The 9,546-nt window shown below is 48.3% G+C and overlaps 1 protein-coding gene across 1 annotated transcript; it reads right to left on the bottom strand.

The window, feature by feature from the left end:
* Positions 1 to 3,258: 3,258 nt before the first annotated feature.
* LOC127185506 (melanoma-associated antigen 10-like) lies at positions 3,259 to 9,117 on the bottom strand. Its single transcript, XM_051141940.1, has 4 exons — positions 9,040 to 9,117; positions 5,000 to 5,086; positions 4,335 to 4,449; positions 3,259 to 4,150 (listed from the first exon to the last, which is right to left on the bottom strand). Exons 1-4 carry the CDS (start codon positions 9,115 to 9,117, stop codon positions 3,519 to 3,521), a joined length of 912 nt encoding a protein of 303 aa, XP_050997897.1. The 3' UTR covers positions 3,259 to 3,518.
* Between the last annotated feature and the right edge of the window lie 429 nt (positions 9,118 to 9,546).

Genomic DNA, 9,546 nt, shown 5'->3' with positions numbered 1-9,546 from the left:
ACCTTAGTTTCCTTCACCATTGTTAAACCTATGCACAGTAGCTTGATTATACCAGTTTGTCTGCCTGTCTGCCTGTCTGCCTGTCTGCCTGTCTGCCTCTCTGCCTCTCTGCCTGTCTGCCTGTCTGCCTGTCTGCCTGTCTGCCTGTCTGCCTGTCTGCCTGTCTGCCTGTCTGCCTGTCTGCCTGTAATGCCTGTCTGTCTGTAGTATACTTTCAGGGAAGCACTCAGTGCTCAAAACTTGACTGACAGACACTTGGTCCCCTCCTCTCTCTGAAGTCCCCAAATGGCATCATGCACCGAATGCTTGGAGAGGGAGTGGGATCTGCATGTTCTTCTAAGTACACATAGGTGGAAATACCATTTGGGTGCCTTCCAGATGGCGTGGGACTTCTTCAGTCCTCTCTCAGGTCCTACATACATATCGAATGCAAAGCCAGTGTCAGGGATAACTGGACCTCTAAAAATAGCTCCTGGGTGTTTGTCTAAAAGGGCTGACTCCAGCAACTGGGAACCTGTTTGGCACAGTGCTCCCTCACCAGAAGGGTACAGCTGTGGGGCCCTCTCTCTGCACTGTGTCTTCTGCCATCCACTCTCAGGTCTGACTCTCACCCTGGGGGTGATGGGATCCTCTTACCGAGAAACCAGACCATCTGACCCAGATGATCTGAAGTGCTTATTTCTGACCAGAGCCATCACAGTCTGCTCTCAGGCTCCTGTGCTAAATCCCCAAGGAGGAGCCCCTGGGCACAGCCCTCCTGGCTGGCATGCTAACCACGGCATGGAGCAGCACTATTTGTGGCCCACCTATCCTGAGAGATGTCCCTTTAGCCCACCCTAAGCTCTCGCCCATATACTTCAAAAGGGAATCGAGGCTTTCTCCTTCCAGGAACCCCACAAAAGGCCTCTGCGACACCCCAAGCCCCAAGGTCCCTGATGCAGATGGGGATGCAGAAGCTTGGGGAGCTGCCCTTTCTTCCTCTAAGTCACATGAGATTTGTTGCCAGACCCACAGCAGGATACACTGCCCTTGACTGTCAGTGCCCATCGACATGTGTTGCAGCTTCTGAGACCCAGTGTGAACTTCAGTCTTGACTAAGTCCTGGGGCCCCTTTCTTTCTGGGAACCTCTCAAATGCCTTCTATCCACAGAGGCCCCAGAGTGTGAAGGGAGGGGGCTCACTGCCCCATGTTGGTACCTGCTGGGTGCAGCTCACCAGACCAATCTGACCCAGATTACCTGAAGTTGTTGTAACCAGACCGGAGCTCCCACAGAGCCCTCTCAGGACCTGTGCCTACCCTACACGCTACTCACTCATCTTTTCCTCTGGGAGTGCCTAAAAATGGTGTCTCTGCTGGGTTCCCCAGAATGGCAGGAAAGGGTTCATCCATACAGTGTGTGGCATTTAGATCTAGGCTGACCACAGGGACAAATCTGCGTGACTTCCAGACCCCTGGTCCTGAAAGAGAGACCTTTAAGGTCCTTGCAAAGTACCTACCTGAATTCAGAAAGATCAGACTGGCTTTCTCCATTTGAGAAACCTCACAAAATGGTTTGAAGAGTGGACATTCCCAATCCTAGGATGCCTGGCAGTTCCTCATCTGGGAAGTAGGGACCTGACTGTGAACCTCCAGGTGCAGTTCCTTGAGGGGAGAGAACCACAGAAAAAGGAGGGGCAGGGGACAGACATATAGCCACAGTGAAATTTCCTGAACAAACTTTACAAAATCCTGTGGCTTGTTGGACACATGTTAAGATCTCTGTCATCACTGCACTAGAGAACTGAGCTACAATGCTATCTTATGGTTGTGGGGACAGATCACAGGAAAACAGTGGTAACCGCTCATGCCTGAGGATCTGTCTGATTACCTCCCTGGAACCTGCATAGACAGTGGGATGCAGCAGCCAGCACCTGATGCAGGGATCCTAGCCCTCCTTTGGCAAGATGGCAGGAGAGACAGGAGAGTGGGCCAGAATCTCCCAGGCAGCCAGCTTGGACTGCATACTGCAGCAGCAGCAGAAGCCAGTGAGGGACCAACATCACAAGGTGGAAGGAAGAGCCAACTTGAGATATATCTTCTGGCTCCCCACCAGCAGGGAGGCATGCATGAGTCCTCCATCACACTCCCCTATACAGATACACAACTGATTTTTTTTTTTAACAATTTGTCCTGGTGCTAGAGCTTTGGCTGAGCACTTGCTGATATTGCAGGAGGAAGGCTCAGTTTCTAGCACTGACATACAGACTCACAAGCATGTGGAACTCTGGTTCCATGAAATGTGGCACCCTCTTCAGTCCTCTGGGGATACCAGGGACATGTGCAGAACACTTCACATGTAGGCAACACACTAATACACCCTTAGTAGTCATCTCTGTCTTTCCTGACAAGAGAGGTTGAAGAGGCCCTGCCTAGGAGTTCTAGGCCTCACTGTCCCATGATTCTACCCTGTGTGTGAGGAGAAACACGTGGAGAGGGCAGAGGTGAACCATGCCCTACACGTCCTGTGTCCTCTGTAACTCTAACACCAGGGCAGGATTCCTGTCTGCACAAAATTTGGCTTTCCTGTTTGGGGGTGATGGGGATACAGCCTTTCTGACTGTATGTGTTATTCTAGTGTTCAGCCACCAAGGAGACCCCAGCCCGAGTCCTCCATGCCAAGTCCAGCCGCACAGCAGCTTGGAGCAGTTTTCCCTTCTCTCAGCCCTAAGTCATTCATCCCGCCCCAGGCCCTGTTCCTGGTTAATAATTCTGAGACCCATAAGGGATTTTTTTTACTCCACCGACTTGAGGCCACTAGCCAAAGGTGACCCCTCTGCAACATTGCTGTCCTTGTGCTGTGAAGGGAATTCTCACCTGTCCTCCTGACAGGGTTGGGGCACTTGAGCGACACCATTTCCTAGAAGAGGGTGGACCAGCCTTAAGGCTGCCTGCTAACCCAGCACCTCTCACAGAGCAGCTGGTGCTCAGCGAGAGCATGCAGAAGAAATTGCTTTCACCTTCCCTTCGCCTTCACTGCAGTTAACCAGAACAGGAGACTAAAACTGAGGAAGCAATGGAGATCATTTTATTCTGTTTGTCAGGAAAAGGCCAAGGCCTTCCCCACTGCCTGGGAACGTCCACTTAGAATGCCATGGTAGCTTGAGAAATAGTACAACTTAGACGGAAGTCATTCTCATTGGATTACACAATGATACCCTTCTCCTGAAGTGGATGAACAACAGCATGGGCATTGCTAAATCCATTTGCAAATGTAAGACATCCCAGGTCCATGAGCCTTGTAGTAAAGGTCACAACATTCTATAACAACTAGACAACCTCAAGCCACCCAGACAGGACAGAGTAGAGGGAAGAACAGAAGAGAGTGGTTCCCACAGCTCCTCCCACCATGTGTCACATGATGGCGTGGTACTTAGATGACTGACTCTGCCTGCACTGGGGTTGGATGGGAACTGCCTGTGTGGGAAGTAGAACTTGTGCAGGGCAGAGCCAGAAGGGCCATCTGCCCGGCCCTCCTGACCTAGACCCTGTCTATCTCCTCTCTCAGGGCCTCTGCATATCTAAAGGGGTAGGCTCTGGGATCCTGCTTAAAGATGCTGGCAAAAAACTTGAGTAATTTCATCTTGGTGGTTTCGGCATGGGCCCTTGGGCCCCACAGGAACTCATAGGAAGGAGGATCGCTGTCGGGCACCTGCCTATATTCCAGGTACCCTTCCTGCACAAAATGCTCCGTGATGAGACGTCTGGGCTCCCCGTACATGAAATGCTCACTGTCCGCATACACCCCTATGTTGTTCAGTACGCGCCACAAGGCCTGCTCACTAGCGCAGTTGTCCTCTATGAAGATGATGCACAGCACGATTAGTAGCAGGCCTGTCTTGGGTACGCCTGGAAAACCATGCTGAGTCCCATGGTAGGTGATCCCAAGGGCAAGGGCAACAGAGTAGATGTGGTCAGGGGCGTTTCTTTCCACTATCTCTAGGTCAAAGAGCAGCCTCAAATAATCAGAGGCCTTAGAAAAGATGACCGGGTAGTATTCCTCGTAACCACGGAGGACTATGTACAGAATCTGAGCCTTAGATGTCAGCTGCTTCCTAGTGTACTTGATGAGAAGAAAGTGAACCACATCAATCATCCTTCTGTTGAGGACACCTAGTGAGGGAGAGTGTGGGTCAGCCAATTCTGTTCTTTGGCTGCCAGAAGACCCAACAGATGATGCCCTACTGGCAGGGCCGCTGGCATAGTCGGGAGAGGAGGCTCTCTGAGGCCACTGGGGAGAGCCCAGCATATCACCCACAGATGGATGCCCTGAGGGTGGTGGTGGCCTCCACCTCACCTGCCTCAGCTCCTGGGATGTGGGCATGCTCCAGGCCCCTTGCCCTGCTCTGGGACTGAGTGCTGTCTGGGAGGTTGCCTGTGTGTCTGCTGTCAGTTGGATCTATGCTGATTTCCTTGGGAACACAGGAACAGACTTGTTGCAGCTCAGATGGATGAAGACTCACAAGCCTGCGATGGGTGGGGGTGGGGGGTAGGGGGGGAAAATGAAAGAGTGAGTTGAATCTGACACCTGTAGGATGGGCAGCTTTCAAAACCTGTTGCAGGGTTTTGCCTGGGGGGGGGGCAGTGCCCTATGGCCAAAGGACTCTGGTCCTTCATGTGCCTCTGAGTGCAAGGATTCTCACTGTGGCACACTCCCACACCTGGCAATACTGTACCCTGACATGATGGCTGAGCCTGGGGCAGGGACCCACTTGCCCTGTAGTGGAATCTGCAGTGATGGCCACCTGGCCTGGCCTCCTCTCTGCTCTATTAGGAGTTTCCAAAGTCCACATGAAGTGTATGTTAGCTCTTGTTCCTGGAACCCCAGTTTTCCACGGCCGGAGTGGCAGCTCCCCCTCAGGGTTCCCTAGGCATCAGCACAGAGCCATGCATGCTTTATGCAGTCCTCTCTCTGGGGGACAGGGCCTTCTCACATACTCATTAATGACCAGGACAGCTTACCTGGTTGCCAATACCTACCTCCTCTGTCAAACACACCTGGCTCCCTCTTGCCTCCAATGGTACCCCATGATCCAAAAGCTCATCTTCCTGAAAGAGGACACAAAAGTCATGATGAATCAGCTCTGGAAATGCGTGGCAGGGGTGACTCAAGAGCCAAAAGGGTTTCTGCATTGGTGGCACATGCCATTAGACCCAGCATTCAGGAGGAAAAGGCTGGTGGATTGTTTTGTGTTCGAGGTCATTCTTGTCCACAAAGTGAGTCAAGGACAGCCCTGGCTATACAGAGAGACTGTGTCTGGAAAAACAAGAATATAAAAGATCAAAATGGCTGGCCACTGTATTTTCCTGCAGATTCTAAAGACTAGTCTAACCATTCCCAGGAGCTCAGCCCCAAAACCATTGCAGAAATTTAGAATGCTATGTCTATCTGTCACTCTTCCAGGAATTTAACGACTGTTTTGAAAGCTACAAGGCCTTGTATGCAAACAGCATAGTATGGCAACAATTTTTAAGGCACCTCAGAAAATGGCTCTGAGTGGCCCCTGACACCCAGTTCAGCAATAATTGAAACCCAGCTTTAGTAACACACTTCCCCTGAATGGCCTGAAATCAGAAACACCTGATTGACACTCCATTCCAGAAACCTAACAAAATGGCTTCAACCACTGGAAACGAAGAGAAAATCTGTCCCCAGATAGAAGTTTGGACCTTACCTTCCCCCAAGGACTGTGGCTATCTGAAGCTAAGAAAAATGAGGTGGCACAGTTCGGCTATGTCCAGGTGTCCACCCCGCAAGGCAGGAAGGGTCTTTCTTACTTAAAGGACATCAGGATGAAAGGTGGGCGGGGGAGTCTTTGGCCAGATTCATTCCGGTGGAAAGAGAAAACATCAAGAAGAAGAGGTAAGATGAACGCACATCAGGTGTACTTCAGGAAACCCTATTTTATTTTTATTTTTTACTTTTATTTATTTATTTAAACACATTTTTATTGAAAAATAAAATAATCCATATTACATCTCATTTTCTATCCCATCCCATACATCCTCCCATTCCTCCCTCCCTCCCACTTTCATCCCAATACCCTTCCCTATGACTGTGACCGAGGGGGACCTCCTCCCCCTGAATATGGTGCTAGGGTGTCAAGTCTCTTCTTGGTAGTCTGCTATCCTTCCTCCGAGTGCCATTCGGCCTCTCCATCAACGGGACATGGCCAAATATGGGGCACCAGAGATCCTGTGAAAGTCAGTCCCCAGTCTCCACTTAACTGTGGAGAATGTTCTGTTCCTTGGTTAGATCTGGGTAGGGGTTTGATGATGGCTGCATGTTTTGTCCTTGGTTGGTGCCTTTGATCAAGCAGAACCCCTGGGCTCAGATCCACCCATCATAATGTTCCTCTTGTAGGTTTCTAGGACCCTCTGCATCCACCTACTTCCTTATCCCCTATATTTTTCTCACCTAGAGTCTCAATAGGATGTTCTCACCTCTATCCCACTTTCCTGGTAGGTGCAGAATTTCATGGGACCTGCTCCTTGGGTTAGTGTCCAGTTATAAGTGAGTCTATACCATTTGAGTCTCTCTGCTTCTGGGTTAACTCACTCATTATGATCATTTCTAGTTCAATCCATTTGTCCACAAATTTCGGGAATTCCTTGTTTTTAATAGCTGAGTAGTATTCCATAGTGTAAATGTACCACAGTTTCTTTCTCCATTCTTCTACTGAGGGATACTTAGGCTGTTTCCATGGTCTGGCTATTATGAATAAGGCTGCTATGAACATGGCTGGGCAAATTTTCTTGTTGTGTGCTGGAACATCTTCTGGGTATATTCCAAGGAGTGGAATAGCTGGGTCTTGAGGAAGCCCTATTCCCATTTTTCTAAGGTAGCACCAGATAGATTTCCAAAGTGGCTGTACTAGTTTGCATTCCCACCAGCAATGAAGCAGTGTTCCTCTCTCTCCACATCCTTGCCAGCGTGTGTTGTCACGTGAATGTTTGATTTTAGCCATTCTGATGGGTGTAAGATGGAATCTCAGAGTTGTTTTGATTTGCATTTCTCTGATGACTAGAGATGTTGAGCATTTCTTTAAGTGTTTCTCAGCCATTTGATATTCCTCTGTTGAGAATTCTCTGTTTAATTCTGAGCCCCATTTCTCAATTGGGTTATTTGGTTTGGTGGCATTTAATTTCTTGAGTTCTTTATAAAGTTTGGATATTAGACCTTTGTCAGATGCAGGGTTGGTGAAGATTATTTCCCAGTCTGTAGGCTGTCGCTTTGTTCTTTTGACAGTGTCTCCTGCCTTACAGAAGCTTCTCAACCTCATGAGGTCCCATTTATTAATTGTTGTCCTTAAGGCCTGGGCTGTTGGTGTTCTGTTCAGGAAGTTGTCTCCTGTGCCAATGTGTTCCAGGCTCTTCCCCACTTTTTTTTCTAACTGATTTAGTGTCTCTGGTTTTATATTGAGGTCTTTAATCCATTTAGACTTGATCTTTGTGCATGGTGACAAGTATGGGTCCAATTGCATTTTTCTACATGTAGAAATCCAGTTAGACCAGCACCATTTGTTGAAGATGCTATCCTTTCTCCATTGAATAGATTTGGCTTCGTTGTCAAAAACCAGGTGACTATATGTATGTGGATTCATATCTGGGTCTTCAATTCGATTCCATTGATCAACCAGCCTATTGCTGTGCCAGTACCATGCTGGTTTAATTACTATTGCTCTATAGTACAGCTTCAGATCAGGTATGGAGATTCCTCCTGAGGATCTTTTATTGTATAAGATTGTTTTAGCTATTCTGGGTTTTTGTTTTTCCATATAAAGTTGAGAATTGACCCTTCAATGTCTTTAAAAAATTGTGTAGGTATTTTGATAGGGATTGCATTGAATCTGTAAATTGCTTTTGGTAAAATGGCCATTTTTACTATGTTGATTCTCCCAAACCACGAACACGGGAGATCCCTCCATCTTCTCAAGTCACCTTCAATCTCTTTCTTTAGGGACTTAACGTTTTTTTCAAACAAGTCTTTCACTTGCTTGGTTAGCGTTACTCCTAGGTATTTTAAATTGCTTGTGGCTAACGTGAAGGGTGTAGATTTCCTAATTTCCTCCTCTGTATGATTGTCATTTGTATATAGGAAGGCTACTGATTTTTTTGAGTTAATTTTGTAACCAGCCAGTTTGCTGAACGTGCTTATCAACTGAAGGAGTTCTCTGGTAGAATTTTGGGGGTCACTTCTGTACACTATCATATCATCTGCAAATAGGGATAGTTTGACTTCTTCCTTTCCCATTTGAATCCCCTTGATCTCCTTGTGTTGTCTTATTCTGGCTAGGACTTCCAGAACTATATTGAAGAGATATGGAGAAAGTGGGCAGCCTTGTCTGGTCCCTGATTTTAGAGGAATTGGAAACCCTATTTTAGATAGGCATAGCTGGGTCATGTGCATGTCACTAAAGATCAGTCCCCGCCATGGTCACAGCCCCAGCTCACTTCTCCTGAGACGGTTTAGGATCACATGGAGGGGAGGAACTTGACCTGAGCTGGAGACATCCTTGAGGCATGTGAGTTCCCAGTCTGGACATATCCAGGTGAGAAGTCCAGAGACTATTTAAGGAAACTCCAGTCCAGCCCACAGGCAGGGACTCACAAAAGCCTTCCCAGGACTGCTATTACACAAACAGCCTTGGGCAGGGCTCTCCGTCTGAGCCCTCTGGCCTCTTTCCTGGCTTAAATTGAGCAACTTGACCCAGCTCATTTGAGGAAAGGTCACCTGTGTCAAGATTCAAACTGAGAAGTGACAGAGTTTCATTGTCCAAACACAGGATTCCAGGACCCTCCCTGCCCTCCTGCAGCCAGACTGCTTCTTTCCCCCTTAACTAATCAGATATGCCTTATCATGCCTGGTCTCCCCTTTAGGCCTATTTCTTAACCTTTGTCCCAGTGACAGCTTAGCTGCTGTCTCTCATTCTCCCTTCCCACCCCCCGCTGCCACAGGTCCCTTAAAAGCCCAATCATGGGTCTCCGTAAAACTTCTTCACTGAGTTGGCCTGGTGTAGGGACAGGTATTCCTCTGACTTGGCCTGTTGTAGGGCCAGGTACTGTGCTCTCATGACCATTTTCAGATGCCACCCCCTTTTTGCTTGGTATGAAGTGGGCACAAAGCCCGACTGGTTTAAACAGAACTAAGAGCTTTTTTTCCTTGTGGCCATGTATCCCTCCTGCCAGAGAGTTGCCCTTGACTCAGCATTTTAGCATATAAAGTGGGACAATGGGCAAAGTCATTCTCTTCTGTCACTTTTTTTCCTGGTGACATTAGGGGTGCAGTTATTGGGCCCTAGAAAGGCTGAAAAGCTAGTCAAAGGCTAGGTAATGGGGCACTAGTCAAAAACATCTGTTTAGCTGATCCAGTTGAAGAGACAGGGAGTAGTCACATCTGTGAGACTGGTTTACCTCAACTTCCAGCAGGTCCAGCTCTCAGCAGCTCTGGATGGAGTCTCTTAGCCAGGTAAAAACCTGCTGAGACAAATACAGACTAGGGACAAAAG

Source organism: Acomys russatus, chromosome X (assembly GCF_903995435.1).
Source record: "Acomys russatus chromosome X, mAcoRus1.1, whole genome shotgun sequence".
Taxonomy (NCBI): Eukaryota; Metazoa; Chordata; class Mammalia; order Rodentia; family Muridae; genus Acomys; species Acomys russatus.
Note: the sequence above shows the minus strand (reverse complement) of the source record. Positions and strands in the feature narration are given on the sequence as shown.

Bases quoted from the DNA above. Each gene is read 5' to 3' on its own strand.
- LOC127185506 (XM_051141940.1), bottom strand. From the start codon at position 9,117: ATGGTCATGAGAGCACAGTACCTGGCCCTACAACAGGCCAAGTCAGAG. The intron at 5,087-9,039 runs GTGAAGAAGTTT...GTCCTCTTTCAG, and splicing joins CCCTACACCAGGCCAACTCA to GAAGATGAGCTTTTGGATCA. The intron at 4,151-4,334 runs GTGAGGTGGAGG...CTCCCTCACTAG, and splicing joins CATCCCAGGAGCTGAGGCAG to GTGTCCTCAACAGAAGGATG.